Source organism: Gracilinanus agilis, chromosome 3 (genome assembly GCF_016433145.1).
Source record: "Gracilinanus agilis isolate LMUSP501 chromosome 3, AgileGrace, whole genome shotgun sequence".
Classification (NCBI taxonomy): Eukaryota; Metazoa; Chordata; class Mammalia; order Didelphimorphia; family Didelphidae; genus Gracilinanus; species Gracilinanus agilis.
Window position 1 is genome coordinate 250,117,615 of NC_058132.1, and position 20,936 is coordinate 250,138,550.

Consider the following 20,936-nt stretch of genomic DNA (forward strand, 5'->3'; position numbering starts at 1 on the left):
CTACCTACCTTTCTTCCTTCCTTCCTTCCTTCCTTCCTTCCTTCCTTCCTTCCTTCCTTCCTTCCTTCCTTCCTTCCTTCCTTCCTTCTCTCTCCTTCCCTCTTCCTCCCTTTCACTCTCCCCTCTCCCTCTCCTCCTTCTCTCTCTCTCTCCCTCCCTCTCTCTTCTTCCCTATCTCTCTCTGTCTCTCTGTCTCTCTCTGTCTTTCTCTGTCTCTCTCTCTCTGTCTCTCTCTCTGTCTTTCTCTGTCTCTCTCTCTGTCTCTCTCTGTCTCTGTCTCTGTCTCTGTCTCTGTCTCTGTCTCTCTCTCCCTCTCTCCCCCACCCCCTCTGCCTTCTGTCTTCATATTAAATCCAAGATATGGGCAAGGGCTAGGCAATCAAAGTTAAGTGACTTATCTAGGATCACATAGCTAGGAGGTGGCTGAAGCCAGATTTGAAGCCAAGTTCTCTAGATTCTGGGCCTCAAGCTCTATCCATCCTATGCCACCTAGCTGATTCTATTAATTTTCACTGGGAAAAAATGTCTTCCCTAGGCTGCCATGGAACTGGAAACATGGCTATGGGAACTGAGTCATTCTCCAAAGTATCCTGGTATAAAATGATTTTATTTGGAAAATCTATAGTGAAGGTTTCCTCTTGTTATTTGGTTCTGGTATAGGTGCTGCTATAGGAGGCGAGGGATAGATATACTAATATAATAATAATACAGTGTTATAAAGTTTATTAAATGATATAATATATATTTAAAGCACTTTATCCTTACAATAACCCTTGGAAGTAGTTGCTACTATCCCCATTGTGTGGATAAAGAAACTGAGGCCTATGGAATTTACTTGCCTAAGGTCACATAGCTAAAACATGTCTGAGATATGATTTGGAACTCAAGTCCTCTCAACACCAATTCTTTTGCTCCATCCCACTACACTATTTTTCTAATAAAAAGTATTTAACCCTAGAAATTTCTTTCATTTGCCATAATTCTATTTTTTCTAGAATTTTTGAAGATCTTTCAACTTGAAACTTTTTTGAATATATAGTCAAAGAATATACATATATATAGTCTTAGGTACTTACTTATCGCAGGATTGTAATTACTGGGTTTGGCGGTGTATTCAAAACAGGCCTTAACCTTCAGGCTGTATAAAATCAAGCATATAATTCTTAAATAATGCCTTATCGCAGTGGGATAAATCAAACAAAAACTTTAGCTTTCATATATGCCCAAATTACTTTTAAAAATGATAACAACATTAAGATTTGACTAGGGAAAAAACAAATTAAAATAATTCTAATAATAAATAAACAAAAGGAATGCTATGGCACTGGTACAGCATTGGATCTATATAGTCCCAGGCTTATAGATGTTATATATAGCTGTCAATATCAATAAATATGAATACATATAGAGGGGGGGTGCTGGTGCTCAGTAGATTGAGAACCAGGCCTAGAGGGAGATTCTGGCTTCAAATCTGGCCACAGACATTTTCTAGCTGTGTGATCCTGGACAAGTCACTTAATCCCCACTGTCTAGCCCTTACCACTCTTCTGCCTTAGAACCAATACACAGTATTGATTCTAAGATGGAAGGTAAGGGTTTGAAAGAAAGAAAGAGAGGAAGGAAGGAAGAAAGGAAGGGAGGAAGGAAGGAAAGAAGGAAGGAAGGAAGGAAGGAAGGAAGGAAGGAAGGAAGGAAAAATGGTTGTCTAAGGAAATAATAATAGCTAGCATTTACTTTGAAGTTTATAAAATACTTTACAAATATTAAGTCATTTTATCCTTATAATAAGCCTGGGAGGTAGGTGCTATTGTTATCTTTATTTTACAGTTAAGCAAACCGGGGCAGAAAGAGATTAAATGACTTGCCTAGGCTCATACAGAATAAATGTCTGAGGTATAATCTAAACTCAGATCTTCCTGACTCTAGGCCCAGTGCTCTCCCTAACTACCCCTAAAACTCTGAGAAGTAGGAACTATTCATATCCTAATTTTAAATTTGAGGAAAGTGAGGCAAAAAGGAATTAAGGAATTTTCCCGCAATGAGGAAGTATCTGAGACAGGATTTGAACTCAATTCTTCCTGGCTCCAGGTCTAGAGCTCTATCTATCACGCCACCCAAGGATAATGTAAAGTTTCTTCTTTTCATGACCCTGCATATTTTGCTGGTGAGATTTTGAGGAATGCTGTCATTGCAGCATCAAAGTATGAGATTTATAAATGGAATTAAAATTCATGGGAAAATGCAATATGGCACACACTTGCACACATCCAGGGTCAGTCTGACAGATAGCACTGACCACCCCAGAGGAGGAAGAGCCGGACAGAGGCAAGCCCATGGCCCACAAGTAACTATCTCACCAGATCCCGCTCGGGGCCCCGCAAAGCATTTTCTGTCGGAGATCAATTCTGCTAGGTGTTACTGTGATTGTTTTCAAGATGTTGATCACAGGCCGAGATCTAGAAGGTAGGAAAAAACAAGAGAACACAGTCAGAATTCTGGTGGCCTTCTACGTAAGCTTTCTCCTCGGACTCAGGCCTAGACTCAGGCCTAGACTCAGGCCTAGACCACGGAGCAGAGATGTCTGGAATCATGAGACTCAGACCCTGAAGAGATCTTAAAGGTCTTCGAGGCCGATTCCCAATTTTACAAATACTGAGGAGACAGAGGCCCACAGAGGGGAAGGGCCTTACCCCAAACCAACCAAGTACAAAGAACCAAGCTGAAATTTGAGGTCTTCTGACTCCATTATACAAAATCACCCCCCAAATTAGCCAACTCTGGCCTGTTTGGGCCTAACAAAAAGCAAGTGAAGGCTGGATGCGGCCTGCAGGATGACATGCCCAGATTTCTATAAAGATTCCTCTCTCTAACTGATGAATCAACAATGTATTAAAGTGTTAAAGGCAATTTAAGTCGAAAGTAACCCATCACAGGGATTTTAGCTTTGAAGACTTATTTCTTGAAAAAAGAAAAAAAAATCCTAAATGGCAAATAATTTTAACAGCTGTTCTTTTTGAGCTCTGATATCACGCAGGGCGGATACCCACGCTATACCGATCTATCAATATTTTCCCATATCCACCCTTTCTGAGACATAAACAGATGTCCGTGTTTCTCTTTTTGTGATTAGCACAATTTTTATCTCTCTGCCTTTTATATTCCACGAGAGGAAGACTGGAATCCATGTCACAAGAAGGGGCCTACGATTAACACAGCAGGGAAGACAACACAGCTGAGCCTGGGCGATGGGGAGGGAACAGGTGCGCTTGTTCTGCCTGAGGAGCAAGCAGTCTGAGGATGATGTCCTGAGGTGTGGGTGGCTGTTTGCTCTTCCAGGCTCCGGAACTATTCTTTCCCTTCATCACGGCTGGTGTCTGCCACTCACCACCCCCGTGGCCACTTCTAATCACGGCCACTGCCGTCACTTCTCTCCTCCCTCCATTCTTACTCTCTTTTTGGGGGCTTTTCTGTCTTCTCTCCCTCTTCTCCAGATGCGCTCCTTAGCTGCCAAGTGCTGCTTCTTCTCTTGTAAAATAATTAGGCTGGTGTGTGTCCACCCACTTCCAGGTTCAGAGCCATTCTGGGAGCCTCTGGGTTCTGGGAAACTATTTTCTATATAGCCATGGTTTTACACTACATTTCTTAAAATATATTCTGTTATTCAGGTAAAATTTATTTAATTTTAAAATGTTCTTTCCCCCAATTATTCTAAAATGACTCATTTTACTATATTCCCCTTCTAAAATACTCCCTTGAAATCTAAGTATGGTAAGGAACCAAACCCGGGTTCTTAAAGGTTGGGGGTAAATGTTCAAAATATTCTTTCCCCCAGTTATTCTAAAATGACTCATTTTTCCTATATTCTCCCACTAAAGAATTCCCCTGAAATCTAAGCATGGTAAGGAGCTGGCCCCAGGTTCTCAAAGGTTGAGTTAAATGTTTAAAGTGTTCTTTCCCCAGTTATTCTGAAATGACTCATTTTTTCTATATTCCCCTACTAAAGTACTCCCCTGAAATCAGAGCATGGTAAAGAGCTGGCCCTGGGTTATCTAAGGTTTGGGTTAAATGTTTAAAGTATTCTTTTCCCCAATTCTTCTAAAATGACTCATTTTCCCAATATTCCCTTCCTAAAGTACTCCCCTGAAATCTAAATATGGAAAGGAACCAATCCTGGTGGGGTTAAATGTTTAAAGTATTCTTTCTCCCAGTTATTCTAAAATGACTCATTTTTTCTATATTCCCCTACTAAAGTACTCCCCCTGAAATCTAAGCCTGGTAAAGAGCTGGCCCTGGGTTATCTAAGGTTGGGTAAATAGAGCATTCAACCTATTATGCTTCAAATAGGACCTCAGTGACCAGTCCAACAATAAGCATCAATAAAATATGGGCCAACTATGTGCCAGGAACTGTGTTTCTCTGACTGCAAGGAACATACATTCTAAGGAAAGAGAAACCATGCAAATGACTGTGGACATAGAAAATACATCCAATGCAAATGGAAGGAATCTCAGAGGAAAGATGCTAGCACTTGAGAGAGAGAGAAGAGGGACTGGGAAAGGCATTTCACAGAAGGTGGGATTTGAACTGAGTCTTGAACAAAGTCAGCAAGGAGGTGGAAGCAAGGAGGGAGAGGATCTTAGACATGGACAAGATGCTCTGAGGAACAGCAAGGTCAGGGTCACTGAGATGGAGAGTGGTAAAGAACATTTTAAAATTAAATAAATTTTACCTGAATTAAAGAATATATTTTAAGAAATGTAATGTAAAACCATGGCTATATGGAGAATAGCTTCCCAGAACCCAAAGGCTCCCAGAATGGATGGAAGAGGGAAGAATAAAGCATAAAAAGACTGGAAAGGTAGGAAGGGGTCAGGATATGAAGGACTTTAAAAGCCAAGCATAGGATTTTATACATCTGATCCTAGTTGTATGAGGAAGCCACTAGAATTTATTGTCTTTTTCTTGTCTAAGGATCAGAATAGACTAATGCACAAGGCTTGGCCACAGAAACTTTTATAACCATCTTCCAGAGAGGTTCTTAATCTGGGAGTCTATGGATAGATTTTAGAAGGTCCATGAATTTGGATGGGAAAAATGTATCTATGTTTTTACTAACCTCTAACTGGCATTTAACATTTTCTTCAATTACTGTATTGAAATATATTACTCTGAGAAGGAAGCCATTGGTTTCACCAGACTACCAAAGGAAACTATGACAAAAATGTTTATGAATCTTAATTCTACTAATTTACAAATGCACTGGGAGCTCATCCATGGAGTGTGTTCCCATGCTGATGAAATGGCGATACTAAAATATTTACTATATTAGAAAATTGTTTTTTGGGTTTTTTTTAAAACTTGAATATTCTTCAAAGCCAAAAAATATCTTCAAAATTCATTTCTAAAAAATTTGCTTTTGCAACATATACATTAAGCTTTTAAAATCTAAATTATCACTTTAAAATATAAATGTCTATGCGTATGATTAACTGAAAGACACATATATACCTGAAAATCGACACTGAATCTGAGAGTGAACCAACAGCAACATCAGGGTAGGAATTTCTGTCAAGGTCCATATTTCCAGCAATTGAGTAGCCAAAGAATGGAGATTTACCCTCAAGAACCTAAAATGAGAAGGTGAACAGAATATGAGATTGTTCATATGAACTTAAATACAAAATTTCTTTTGGCACATATTCCTTTAAAGTTCATCTACGAGCATTCCCAATTTATATTCCCAAAGTTCAAGTATCTTAGTTCATCCAAGGCTTCCAATTTATGTTGCGTCTACACAGAAGAAGTGCGTAATTATCTGATTAGCTTGTTCCATGTACAAAGCTAATCTGGATAATTCAATTTTTTTTAAAAGCTCTCATTTTCCTTAATAGCAGTTTTGAGGGCTTGAATCATCCAGGTAATTGCAATAATTCTCCACTTCATTCCACCTTGGTGGAAACAAGCCGAAATCTGCATTTAGCATGGTTGTAGAAAAAAAATCCTGTTTTAGAGGGTTACATTGTAAAATACAGAAAGACTGTAGAGCTCAAACTATTCCTCAGTTGGGATTATTTTGAGCTCTACCTGCTTATAATATTTTAAAATTAAAGTAAATAGGTCATGTAATTTGTCTCCAAAGGCAAATTTCTCAGTTGTTGCCCAGTGCTAAACATCAAAAAAAAAAAAAGATTCAATTTAGACCTGAGAACTTTATATTGTGGCACAAAACCAAATTTGAAATAAGCGGTCAATGATAATGAATCACCTGTGTTGGTTTGGTATTTATTCCACTTGGAGAGCCATGATAGATAAAAACCTTTCCCAAATCATCATAGGGTGCTCCAACTGCAATATCTGTTGAACATAACAGTTTGATAAGGCATTTACATTTCCAAAAGTCATAAATGATCATTTTAATAAGATTTTAGACATGCTAATTTCTAGAAGTCCTTTAAATAGTCAGACCATCAACATTTTGTCACCTACTGTCTCACCTGGGTACCCATCTTGATTAACATCACCAATGTTTTCGACTGCAATACCAAACATAGAATCTTTGGTTCCATTAAGGCGAATAGGCTTGACATTATTCCATTTGCCTTGCTGATTAATGTAGACATACACGGCACCTCCTACTTCTCCATCTCTATCAAAATATTGTGGTGCTCCAATAACTATATCTTGCCAGCTTCAAATATAATAAGGCAAAGAATGTATATGATTAGTTCAAAATGCATGGAAAGTTGAGGGGTACAAGACTCCTTTTTACAAGAAGCTTCTATTTTAATGAAGAAGACAAAGACATTTCTAAAGTATATACATACAAATATAAGAAGAATAAATACAAATTGTTAGGTACAAGGTGATTTGTGAGGGAAGGCTCTAGCAGTTGGGGGAATTGAGGAGAAATATCCAAAAAGGCGTCATGTGGGGCAACTGGGTGGATAGAGAGACAGGCCTGGAGACAGGAGGTTCTGGGTTCAAATATGACCTCAGACCCTTCCTAGCTGTGTGACCCTGAGCAAGACCCTTAAACCCACCCACTCACCTACTGCTTAGCCCTTACTGCTCTGCTGCCTTGGAACCAATATGCAGTTTTGATTATAAGACAGAAGATAAGGGTTTATTTTTTTTTACCACATTGTGAAACACAGACAAATATGTTTCTGCTCACACTTATCAGATGTACTTTTTGCAAATAGCAGAAATGATGGAGAAAATTTGGCTGCTTGGTAAAAATATGTCAGCAGAACTAAGAGAATCCTTAAGGGCGAAAAAAAAATCATCCATGTGCAAAGTTATTTTCAAGTCCTGCCTAAGACCTAGTAAGCAATACTTTTCAGTATAAAAGGAGGACTCAAAGAAAGAATTCTGTTGAGAAATCCTTACCCATCTTTGTTGAGGTCCACTACTGCCACATCATAGCCAAATGAAGAGGCCAACCCTTCTCCTTCAAACACATGCTCAGGAAAAAGATGTGTGGATTTTGTGTCTCTCTTTAGAAGCACCACAGCTCCACTATGGTTGGCTCTTGGAGCACCAGACACAAAAGTGATCTCGTCTTTAGAGACAATGTTTTTTCCTGAGTCCAGTGAAAAACCTAGAAAAGCAAAGCAGAGACACACAAGCATCACAACATCACATCGACTTTCTAATACAGGAAAGGGTTATGTCACTGCTATTTTCACTATCGCCTTCTCCTTCTTGCACCCTCCCACCCATCCACTTTCTTTGGTAAATGGACTCCAGAGCCAAGAGCCTTGGCATCCAAGTGAAAGAAAAAGTAAATGATAAATACCATCAGTGCTTTCTAGGGATATTAAAGACTTCAAAAGGAAAATATCTGCTTTGGTGAACATTTACATAGCATGAAACATTTCTAAGTCTATAAATTATAATTTTATGAATAAAATATTAATAAATATAAGTTCATTTTAATGATGACTTGGGTGACAGGCCATGCTATAAGGAGAGCCAAAATTAATACAGTACATCTCTGTGTATATATGCAGAGAGAATAATTTCAGCAGAGCTGAATAAGTGCTATAAGGGTGGGTTATCCTATTTCACACTCCATAATGCAATGATTTGTATTTGTTTGTTTTTTTAAACCCTTACCTTCTGTCTTAGTATCAATTCTAAAACAGAAGAGTATCAAGGGCTAAGCAATTGAGATTAAATGACTTGCCTGGAGTCATACAGCAAGGAAATATCTGAGTCCAAATTTGAATCGAGGGCTTCCCAACTCCAGGACTGGTTTTTAACTACTGTGCTACCTAGTTGCCCCAGTTAGATTTTGATACATGGATAATTCTATATTTAATCTATTCTGTAACCAATCAAAAGAGAAATCTTTAATACACAATAGATAGCACATAGATGTTTCAAAGAGATCTGGTTCTTGCATGCAAAAAAAAAGGGCATGATGTAATGTGAATGATGTAATGCAATATTTGATAAGTTGGTATCAACAACAGAGGTGAATTGTAACTTATTGAAATTTTCAGGGGATCCACCTTACAGGGGCTGCACCTAATTTTTTCAGATTGTTTGCTAGAATCTGATAGTGGAATACAAACACTAAAACATCTGTGTGTGTGTGTGTGTGTGTGTGTGTGTGTGTGAAGGGGGGAAGATTTTGCTAAGCAGGGAGAGACATGGTCAGCAGGTCTCAGGCATATCAAACTGAGAAAGCAATCCTTTACAAAAACAAAGCAAATGCAGAAAAGTAAATAAAACTTTAATTTTTTAAAATTTAATTTAATTGTTTTATGCTGTGGAAATTTTCACCCCTACTGCTTTATTTCTCAAATTAGGGGCTGACTTTAACATATGAGATTATCTATCTATCTATCTATCTATCTATCTATCTATCTATCTATCTATCTATCTATCCATTTATCTATCTATCTATCTATCTATCTATCTATCTATCTATCTATCTATCTATCCATTTATCTATCTATCTATCTATCTATCTATCTATCTATCTATCTATCTATCCATTTATCTACCTACCTATCTATCTATCTATCTATCTATCTATCTATCTATCTATCTATCTATCTATCTATCTATCTATCTATCTATATCTTAGAAAGTTTCAGGAAGTTTTTATTAGAATCAATCCATCTCTAAAAGTTGTTCAAGGGCTGAATCCATGATATCAATTTTTAATGGAATTTTTATTTGAAATGGAGTGAGACTTAAAAAAAATGTTGGCATGTAAATCAAGGTGGATTTATTAAAAAAAAAATGACCAAGACGATTTACTTGTCATCATCTCCAGGGTCACAAACCTAGGTAGCTATTCATCATCACACCAGGAGATTTGTCGCCCCTTACACTGGGGGGCTCTGTTTTGTAAACAAACTGATCAGGATCCGTATAGGAAACACTGGTCAAAAAGAGAAGGCCTGTATGTACAAATGGAAAAGAAATCGAAGAAAAAGCAATTATGCTTGGTAAACAGGGTGATAGCTATTGTGTCTCTCTTTAGATAACCGAAGATGTGACAGCAGCCAATGGACTCCAAGTTGTGCTGTCACCCCCCCAAACCTCAGACACCTATCTCTTTATTCACAAGAGATAATAACTGAGAAAGTGCTTCAATCAAGCAATAAATCTACAGACAGCCGAAAAAAGATAACCAAGCAGTGATGGGTTTGTTTTCCTGTTCTACTGTTGAAGCTTTGGCATACAAGTAAAAGAAGAAAAATAAGTGATAAGAGCTATCACTACACCCTCATCTCCAGGGATATGAAAAACTTGAAAAGAAAAATATCGAGTCTGTTTAGCATTTACATAGCTTGAATCATAAAACATTTATTCAGCTTATAACTATAGGCTCATTCTCATGAAGGCACTGGGATGAGTGTAACACTTGGCTCATCATCTACGCTATAATGAGAGACATACATAATACAGTATATCCTTATGTAAGCACAAGATGGCATGATTTGACTTTCCGCAGAGCTGAATCTATAGAGGTTGAGCTTTTCCATTCCACGCAATGATTACTCATTCAAAAGGAGGCAAAAGCAGCGTAACAGAGGTATAAACATTCAGAAATGAGAGCAAAGCTATTGTTCAAAAACATTTAGGGGAATATAAGCTCCTTGCGGCAGTTTTTATTTTTTCTTTGAATCCTCAGTGTCTGGCACATGGTAAATCTCTGATATATACACTTGTTTTAATTGATTAATAAGTGTTTGTTATTTAAATGATTAAAAAACTAAAACAAAGGTCTGTTTTGGTCAACACAATATTTCCCCTTGCTGCATAGATTTCCAAATAAAACAGACTTTAAAAAATAAAAGGTGGAGATGGTCTATTAAAACATTCTCAAATACTAAATTTGTGTTCTAACATCAGTGTTTAAATTGAAAAGTATTATGATTGTGAGCATGAATAAAATGCAAAGGAGCACAAACCATTTGCAACAGCCTTCCTTTTCTGTCCCATCATCAGTCACTGCAGAGATATAAAACGGTGACCTCATACATTTCAAAGTCTTGAATTCAGAGCAGCAATGGCCCTGGATGCTCCCACAGTTCCTACATTCAAGATATTTTCGCTTGACTTTCATCAATTCTTTATCTGATTGGCTTCTATTTGATTTATTTTTCTGTACTTTCTTACCCTTTAACTCAGTCTTTTAGTTGTAAATAAAGACTACCTTCAAAATAAAGATTTTGTTTTCCTCTTCCATTTTGTAATTTTTTATTGAGTCATACTTTAGATTGAGTCATACTCAAAAGAAGGAAATACTTCTATAAAGTTAAAAACTGTTACAGAAGGTTCAGTTTTCTAAATTCCAGGCCACAATTAATTTTCTCCTTTAAGCTTCCATGTGTGTGTATATATATATAAAACAGGATCATAAGACCAAGTTGGTAATACCTCAAGTATCATCTAGTTTAACCTTATTTTACAGGTAAGGAATCTAAGGCTGAAGGTAGAAAAAAGAGGTTATCTAAAAATCACAAAAATACCAAGTAGCAAAGTCAAGATTCATCTCAGATCTTCTCATGCCAAATGTGGTTTTATTTCTATTACACCAAGGAGGACTATCAGTTCATCCAAATTCCCCAACTTTGTTTTAAGCTGGTTGATTTTTTTTCTTATGTTTTTATCATGAAAACCATAGTAATTAGTTCTACATGTCAACTTATACCAGTGGTTCCCAAACTTTTTTGCCCTACCGCCCCCTTTCCAGAAAAAACATTACTTAGCCTCCTGGAAATTAAATTTAAAAAAATTTTAATAGCAATGAATAGGAAAGATAAATGCACCTGTGGCCATCAGCACCCACCAGGGGGCAGTGGTGCCCACTTTGGGAATCACTGACTTACACCAAAAATTAAAGGTCTTTTAAAGCTCATTTATATGACCATACTGCAACTGAATAATACCCAATAATCATTCTAATATCAAGAAACCTTTGGCATTAAGGAACCGATACTTGGTTACCATTTTATAAAATCTCATCATAGCTCTAGCAGTTAAGCTCAAACTAAAAACTAAATATTTCCAGGATCCTGCTGGCCAGGATCTACAGACCTTCCTGTCATACTTACCTTGCAGAGGATGATTCTAAATTACAAAATGAGAAGTTTAATGTCTTTACCTCTCCACTCAGTAGTTCCAAACATAATGAAACTATTAAGAATACTTTCCTAAAGAGGAACATAAGATTAGCACTCCACAAATAATTTCCTCTCTGGTTATTATTTTTTTGTTTCAGAATGGTCCATGAGTAAATGCCACCAGTGTGTCTGATGCTCCTATTCTGTGCACAATGCAAAGGATCACATTCCATACAGAGAAATTTCAGGGAGGGAACTAGTTTGGGGAAAGATTAGCATTACTATTTTCGTTAAGAAATTCCAAATCAGATAGAATTCCATTGCCAAGACAAAGCAGGTGCAGACAAGGACCCCGACTGGTTTTTATTAGGTAGAACCTAAGGGACCCAGAAGTTCTAAGAGTTATCCAAAATTTTGGAAATGAAGTTTTAGAAAGAGGGACACAGGATTGTCATATAGCAACAAACAGGTCTGGAAACATTTGCCATCTATGCTTATTCCTACCTAAATAACTGTTAGCTGGAACAGGAACTAGACTCTCATCATGGTCAGTCTCACCACCAACTTCATAAGGCCCATCTTCAAAGATATGCATGTCAAAAAAAGTGTTATTCTTTTGCTCTGCACGAACAATTCCTGAAGGAATGAAATGGTAAAACAAAAAGGAATGAAGACAAAAATGAAAGAAAATAAATGATTCCTAACACATATTTTCCATGGGACCACTGAAGGGAAATGAGCAAAACTGAAAGGAGGTTAAGAAGTGAGAGGGAGTAATGATGAAGTGGATCAAAATAACGAGAGGGAAAAGAATATTACTGTCATCCATGAAAATTCTCAATAATTGAGAGAATTGAGATTGTGATAATTTTTTTTAAAATAGGTGTCTTCTTGAATCTAAAAAAAATTTCTATGATGTCATAAAACAAGATGAAAAATGATGTTTGCTATGAAAATTATAGAATATATGTGCATGTATACATGAAACTGACAGAACTAATACTTTACTTCCTCTATAAACAAACTAAAACCAATTTAGCTTCTTCAGATTGATATTAAAAGTCAAAATTTGTTTTTGTTTTTAAACCTCCAGGAGAAAGGTATAACTAAGTTATTGTTTTTAAAAATTTATGCATTCAATTTTAAAATAGAATTTCATATCATACACTCACTCTGCTCTGTTCCTACCCCAAACCAAAACAAAACCAAACCCCCAAACTCCAAAACAAATAAGGCCCAGAAATAAAGCCAAACTTCAAACCCTTCCTATCTCTGCTTTTATGTCAAGGTTTATAATAACATGACCTGACAGTTATTTGGGACTTCATACTTTAGAATTGCTTGACGTAAGTTATCTTCCTGATATTCCTGGGCGGTGGACAAGACAGAGATTATTATGACTATTGAAGAAAATGAGGTCAAAGAAATTAAGCGACTTGTTTGAGGTTACAGGGCAAGAATATGGAAGAGCTGGGATACCAATCCAAGGCTTCTGACTTTTGCTACTATGAGTCCATACTTCCCCAGAAAAAATAAAAGTAATATTTTCTTGCAGTAATCAACAACAATTCTTCCTTTTTAAAGAGAAATCATTTAAAATCCCCAAATATCATTTCAACATGGCTAAAGCCATGTGGCAGGCACAAAAGACATGTAGGATATTATACCTTTTATCAAGGAATCACATGGGCGAATTACATAGAAATATAATTATGAAATGTATCAGAAGGAGATTTATAAGAACAATTTTTGACAGGAATCAAAATCTGAAAAGGCCAAAATGAAAAAAGGAAACCTTAAAAGCTTTTATGTTGTTGCCATTTAGAGAAAAACAAATAAAATTCTTATTGGTATTATTATTATTATTTTAATCAAGGTAGTTTCTTCTTGTGATGGATTAGGAGAAAGCCAGCCATTTATTTGTTTTCTCTACTTTCAATGTCTAATAATTATCTTTATGGTACCAGTAAAAGTTTCTAACATTATTCTCAATTAATAATTGTGGACCATCTCTACCCAAACAAAGGTACCTTGGGTAAATTCAGGCAACCTCCTACCTGACTGTCTCCCTGTCTCCCCAAGCCCACTGCTTTTCTTTGAAGTGATTGGGGGAAATCTTGCTTATTCTTTTTGATCCGGTTTAGATACTCCAAAAATCAATTTTTTAAAATGCCATAGTAATATTTTTACTACTTTGACCTTATTTTATTTGCCTTTTTCATTTGCAAAAATAAAACTGCTCCTTTGTTTGGTCTTTTCCCTTCCTATAACTATAGACTACTAAAATAGGTCTTGCTTTGTTTAATGCTTAAAAATATTAGAGATTTTTTACATTGTTTTCTTCTAAAATCAAGATCTCCCAGGTCATTCTTAGTATTATTTTTGAAAAAACTCCGTTTGTTATCTGGTAATAAAGTACTCCTTTGGACAAACTTAATCCTCATTAAAGGGGTCATTGTGGTGGTTAAAATACTTTGAACTCTCAAAATAGATTTTATAGATAATGACCACACCAACTTTTAGGACATGATATTTGGTGCCCAAAATTAAAACTAGGAAAGTAAAAATTGCATGACAAAAGTAAAAAACTTTCATTAATTTTACATGTTTTTCCACCTCTTCCCTATTCTACTGTGTCTAATCATTTATCATCAATCTAATAGGGGTTAAAATAAATTTCTAATTAATTTTTTTATAGATAACTCCATTTTGTAAAAAGGATACACAGGTTCCAGTCACCCAGAGTTTCTCCCATGGCTCTCCAGAGAATAATAATAATAATAATGCCTGAGGAGATGTTCTCTTACCTTTCCAATTATAGGTGCCTGGGGCTCCAAACACAATGTAATGGAAATCTTTAGTAAAAGTAGCAGATACGCCTTGCTGGCAAGAGCCGAATTTCTCATGGCCTCTCAAACGGCCGTCACAAAAACTCCAATCTCCTCCATCCATATCATCTTCAATGGTAAGAGACTCACTCAACACATAACACCTCCCGATGATGTCCCGGGACTCCTGCTTGGTGTTGACATTTTGCCTTCTCTCATACCGATGGGCACACGTCTGTGAGGTGGAAGAGATAAAGGCACAATGAAATCTGTAAAAATAGTTCAAAACTCTAAGCTCTGAAGAGGGTTGACTGCGGAGGGATCAAGAGAAACAAAAACAAGAGCTAATTCTATGAATTGTAACAATTCATTCATCCTTTTAGGATCTGATCAAAAGGCAAACTCTAGTTGTTTGTGGAGATGACAACTAGCTATTATCTAGCTACTGAAACACTTTTCTATTCTCACCCAAAAGGGAAGTTTCAAATGCATGTTACATGCCAACTCCTAAAACACAGAGAAGAAATAGCAAACGCCTCAACTTATTACAAAAATTTATGGAATCTAAAAGAAAATGCCTTCTTATTTCCATTTTCAATTAACGGAATACTAACAAATTTGTAACTAGAAATAATTTTACATTCAGGAGAAAAGAAAACACGGCCACATTTGCATATGTACCTAATGCACTGATGTGTAAAATAGATTTAAATATGTTTGTGTGCATATACAAAATATATGTACACACATGTATTTGCTCACATGTATAAAGAACATATGTTTTTGCATGTAGACATACATGTAGATTTATTATAGAGAGAATTTTACATAAACATATACACAAATACCATTGGTACAGGGTACTCCCAGGGAGAGGAATCCCTCTCCCAAGGACATTAACAATTCTTCTGCAATTTACAAAGCTGCCTGGGGCCCAGAGAGGTGAAATGATTTCCCTAAAATCATCCACTAAAAATGTGAAAGGAAGAACTTGAATTCAGGTCTTCCAGATGTCAAGGCCAGCTCCCAACACTCTATAATACACTCCCTCTAAATCAACTATGTGTTTGCTTGGGGGTGGGGGGACAAAGAATATGTGATCTAAAAAGGTGAAATACTTTCTATTTTCTAATTTTATTATAAAATTTTTTATCATTTTATTATAAAAATTATGGCAATCTTCAGGGTTTCATGAGATACATATTAAAAATCAATGAAAATAGGGGCAGTAAGGTGGTTCAGAAGATAGAGAGTCAGGCCTGGAGTTGGGAGGATCTGGCTTCAAATCTGGCCTTAGACACTTCTGGCTATGTGAGCTGGGCGAGTCATTTAACTCTATTTGCCTAGCCTTTGCTGCTCTTAAAATTGATACTAAGACAGAAAGTAAGGGTTTTTAAAAATCAATGAAAACCACCCTTACCAATCTTCCACCTATGAGACAACACACCAAAGTACAAGGGTTTAAAAAAAATCAATGAAAATACTTATAAATTTCACTAACTAAATCCTTCCCCATCCCTTCTCTCTCATCCCCTGAAAACTACATAAAATCAACAGAATTCTTTGTTTTTAAATTTTATTTTATTTCTTTTTTCTCTTTGCATAGAATGTAAATTCATGCAAATATACAATTATGACCCAATCTATGAGGATTCATGCCAACTTTCTTATAAATCGACTATTTCTTGCAACATAACTCTCTCTCTCTCCCATCTCTCTCTCCTCCTTCTCTGTCTCTCCCTCTCTTTTTCTCTCTCCCTTTCCATCTCTATCTCTCTTTCTCCCTTCCCCCCATCTCCCCCTCCCTTCCTCCCTCCCTCCCATTGTGTGTGTGTATGTATATATATATATATATATATATATATATATATATATATACACACACACACACACACACACAAATATTTATTTATTTATTTATTCATTCACTTATTTATTTATTTATTTATTTGTTTATTTATTCATTTATTCATTCATTTATTTATTTATTTATTTATTTACCTAATTTGCAATTTTTAATTTGGGGGCTGGTCCAGACCTATGATTTCATCCATCTCATCAGTGAAGGCTCCTTCAGGTAAGGAGTCTTAGAAAGTTTCCTGTGGTCCTGAGGTTAAGTGACTTACCCTAGTTACACAGATAGTATGAGCCAGAGGTAGGATTTGAAGCTAGGGCTTCCTCATTCCAAGGCTGACTTTCTATCCAATGCCATCTTGTGTTTCAACCATCTTGCACATTTAATGAATTTGACATTCCTTTACAATTAATAAATTTGTTTTCATTAGGGTAGCTAAGCGGTGCAGTGGATAAGGGTGTTAGGCCTGGACTCATCTGCTTGAATTCCAATCTGGCTATAGACACTTAATAGCTGTATGTCCCTGGGCAAATTGCTTAACCATGTTTGCCTCAGTTTCCTCATCTGTAAAATGAGCTGGAAAAGGAAATAGCAAACCACTCCAGTCTCTTTGCTAAGAAAACCCCAAATGGGATCACAAATAGTCTGAAACAACTGAAAAATGACTGAATGACAAATTGTATGTAATTTTTTAAAAAGCAAAACATGTCTATTTCAAAGTATTTTAGAAAATAAAGACTTCCACTGCTCATTAGTCACTGGTAGCAAAGTCTGAAGTAGCTGGTCCCTTAAACCTCTGATTCTTAGTACTTACCACCACTTTTCCCCCTGGGCCCTGACTCTGGACAGTGACACCCATCCACTGGTCTTCTTTACTCTCTGACGAAGGGTCAGCTATGATATAAAAAGATAATTGCACACATATTCAGCATTTTGGAGTTTTTTGAGCACATGAACAAAAATATCTGCTTTCTTCTTAAAAAAAAAAAAAAGGTAATTCTGCTCCCAGATCTTATGCAGAGATGCACAGAAATTATTACTAACCTTGGACAAATTGATAGTTATTTGTCAGGACATTTAAGAACATTCCATATATTGTTGAAATCTAGAATGCTACAACATTGCTTATTAACCCTTTCTCCTACCCACTGACACTCTTAACAATCTAAATACTAAAAGATATTAATACTGCTCTAAAGCTAAGGTAAACAGAAAGATCAACCAAAGAGGAAGTGAGTTCTTAAACAATGCCTTTCTACAGTACTTCATTTTGTCAATAGGTGGCAATATCAGTACACTATATCAGTGAAAGGATACTTTTTTTTTTTTTAAATTAATCAATGATCCTTGTTAGCAGTAGCTCTACAATGAAAGCAATGAAAGTAGCACTTTTTAATCACCAAGCTGAGATTTAGGAGCTCGTTATTTCATATAAGAAAATGTTTTAAATACAAACTATCAACATGTAGAACCACTAATGCCATTTATTACCAAAAAAAAAGATGGGTTTTTCCCCTCTCTAAAATATATCTCTGGAAAGCATCTAGAGATCATCTAGTCCATTTATGGATGAGAAAAGAGATTCCCAAAAATAATGGGTAACTTGTCCAAGCCCACACAATGAATGGCAGAAGCAGGACTTGAACTCTTGACTCCAAAGTCAGTCTTCTTTCCACATATGCCCTGATAATCCATTTTGGAAAGGGTTAAAGGAGAAAGAATAGAACATTTTCAATATACTTAATATTTTTCTAATAAAAGTTCTCACTAATAATGAGCCCCAAGAAATTTTATTTGTCTCAATAAAGTTAGGAAGAATTTACCATTGTTATCAAATTCAATGCGTCGGCAAGGCTCCTGGCTTGTTATGTCACAGCTGTACAGGCCTCCTGTTCGGTTGGCTCTCTGTAATGGAAAAGCTTTGGCACGAGGGGCCCCTACCAACAACCTGTAAGCGAGAGAAAAGCAAAGAGGGTGTTTGAGGGCCTGGAGAAGGGGCCACCTCTAGGACTAGCCAGAATAAGATGACAGCTATCCTGGTTTGTCAAAGATAGGGCAGATTCTCTGAGCCCGAATCACCATGGTATTTATTACCCATTCATACTGGCTGCCTCTCAGGATCTACTCGTTTACTCCTTAAGACATGGCACCCTCTTCTCATCCCCTGTCACTTACCCCACTCACCCTTACTGCCTTGGCTGTGAGAGCAGGGAATGTCTGGTTTAGCACAGTGCCTAACACATAGTAGGTGTTTAATAAATGTTCATTAAATTGAATTGAAGGACAGCTGGGTGGCTCAGTGGATAGAGAGCCAGGCCTGGAGATGGGAGATTCAAATCTAGTCTCAGACACTTCCTGGCTGTATGGGAAAGTCACTTAAATCCCTTCCATCTTATTCTCTTGATACATGGTATTGATTCTAAGACAGAAGGAAAAAGTTTAAAAGAAAAAAAAGACTGAGTAGGAGAGTATCAAGAGAATAAGTCATGGAACAGGGGATTATGGGTGGGGGGCTGCTCATTAAGGGGAGGAAAGGAAAAGAAAAGAGCCCAAATGAAAGGTGAGAATGTCAAACTGTTTCTAATGTGTCTGTCCTGTCCTATAATCTTTTTTTAGGTGGGAAACTAATTGAGGCAAAGGATGTTCTTTGCCATGTCTCAGAACACCTTGTATAGATGATGCTCTGCAAATAGCAGGCATTCAATTCATGTTGTCACATGACTGACTGCTGCTCTGATCTACAGCAGGGTTTAGAGGAAAGATCTGGCAGATGTAATTTTCTACAGCTTTTGCTGAGTGCTATGCCTGCAGTAGGGAACAATTCCAGGTTCCATTTCTTTCTTTTTTTTAATTAAAAATTTTCAATTAATAAAATATTGTTTTTCTCCTTCTCCTCTTCCCCTTCAAACTACCCCATTACAAAAAAAGAGAGAAGGAGAGGGGAGGGCGAAGGGAGGGGAGAGAAGGGGAAAGGAGAAGGAACAAGAGGAGGCAGAGAAAGGGGGGAAGAGGGAAAAATATATGTGTGTGTGATTTAGAGAGAGAGAAAGAGGGAAAATGAGAAAGAGTGAAAGAGAGATTGATTCAAAGAGAGAAAGATTAAGAGAGAGCTAAGAGAAAGAAGGAGAGATTGAGTGAGAGGAGAGAGATAGGGAGAGAGAGAGAAGGGAGGAAAGAGCGGGAGAAAGGAAGGGAGAGAGGGAAAGAGAGAGACAGAAAGAGAGAGGGGGGGCAGACAGACAGACAAACAGACAGAGACAGAGAGAGAGTGGAATGTGTGTTGGGAGGATGACATGGTCAGACCTGTGCACTAAGAAAATCACTCTGCCAGCTGTATGAAGGAAAGATTCACTCTAGAGAGATGAGGCAGGAAGGTCAATTAATTGACTAATGAAATGGTCCAGGAGAGATGAAGAGTGAGGAATGAAGAAGGCCTGGAGGGGGTGGGTGGCAGTGTGAGTGGGGAGGAAACAAAAGATGCTGAAGAGAAACAAGAGGATATGCCAACAAGTCAAATATGTGGGGTAAATAAGTGACAAATCAAGGATGGATGAATGGAGGAAGCATTTATTAAGCACCTACTATAAAAAAAAATACTGTGCTAAGTGCTGAGGATACAAAAAGAAAAGAAAAGCAGCCCTGGCTCTCCAGGAATGCAATTCTAGGAGGATGATGCTTTCCTTGGGAATCTGGGGGATGAAAGAATGGTGAGATGCTCTCCAGGATATTGTGGGAAAGAATAGGGTTTTGGAATGAAATAGAAAAGCATTTTTTAAAAAGTATTTACTCTGTGCCAAGCATGTGAATACAAATAAAAAAAAACAACAAGGTAGCCTTTCTCTCCAAGAGCTTCCTCTATAATTGGGAGAGATCACATACAGGAGAGTCAGGAGAAAATGTACATGAAAGGGCCCAGGGGTCACTAAAGCACACAACAAGGCTGATGACAAGATCGGGGGAGTCCTTAGGCTTCACTAATGGGAGGAAGGGAGGAGGATGGGTAGAGTTCTGGACGGGGTCACTCAGAGACAAAGAAGCTCTGTGCTGGTCTGGTGTGCTCCAGATTTGGAGAAAAGATAATAAATCCTGTTTTGGACATGCTGAGTTTGAGATACCTATGAGACATCCAGTTTGAAATGTCTAATAGACAGTTTGTGGTATAGGACTGGAACTCAGGAGAGAGGATGGGGATAGATAAACTGGTCTCTGAGTCATCTTCATAGAGATGATAATTGAAATCATGACAGCTAACAGGGTCTCCAAGAGGGAATGTATAGAAGAAAAAAGAGAGCCTAGGGCTGTCTATGAAGAGGAGGGGCCATGGAGGACAATCTAACAAAGGAGAAGGCATGCAGATAAGAGGTGAACCAAAAGAGTAAAATGTCAGGGAAATCCAAGAAAGAGAATTATCTGAAAGGAAAAAATGGTCATTAGTATCAAATGCCACAGAAGGGTAAAAAAACAAGGATTGAGAGAAAAGAACCCTAGATTTAGAAATTAGAAGATCCTTGATAACTTTGGAGGGAGAGTTTGGAGGAAGGGGCCAGGCTAGAAACCAGGAAGTAAAAGGGGATTGAGTGGAGACAAGGATAGGGGTGAGTTGGATATGTTTTTTTGGCTATATAAAAGGAACCAGTAAATAGGGAGAGATGGAAAAGAGGAAAT

The 20,936-nt window shown here is 37.2% G+C and overlaps 1 protein-coding gene across 3 annotated transcripts in view; it reads right to left on the reverse strand.

Annotated features, from left to right (window-relative positions):
* Positions 1–20,936, reverse strand: part of ITGA6 (integrin subunit alpha 6) — a 96,203-nt gene that overhangs the window by 27,939 nt on the left and 47,328 nt on the right. For 2 of the 3 annotated variants that reach the window (XM_044669792.1, XM_044669791.1), the window contains exons 2-11: positions 18,095–18,219; positions 17,086–17,165; positions 14,396–14,651; positions 12,093–12,224; positions 7,390–7,600; positions 6,495–6,688; positions 6,266–6,354; positions 5,509–5,627; positions 2,358–2,456; positions 1,077–1,138 (exon numbers count right to left, since the gene is read on the reverse strand). In XM_044669792.1, the coding sequence (XP_044525727.1) occupies positions 1,077–1,138; positions 2,358–2,456; positions 5,509–5,627; positions 6,266–6,354; positions 6,495–6,688; positions 7,390–7,600; positions 12,093–12,224; positions 14,396–14,651; positions 17,086–17,165; positions 18,095–18,219 (1,367 nt within the window). Of the gene's footprint in view, positions 1–1,076; positions 1,139–2,357; positions 2,457–5,508; positions 5,628–6,265; positions 6,355–6,494; positions 6,689–7,389; positions 7,601–9,299; positions 9,417–12,092; positions 12,225–14,395; positions 14,652–17,085; positions 17,166–18,094; positions 18,220–20,936 lie in introns of all 3 variants that reach the window. The other variant, XM_044669790.1, reaches the window with a different exon arrangement.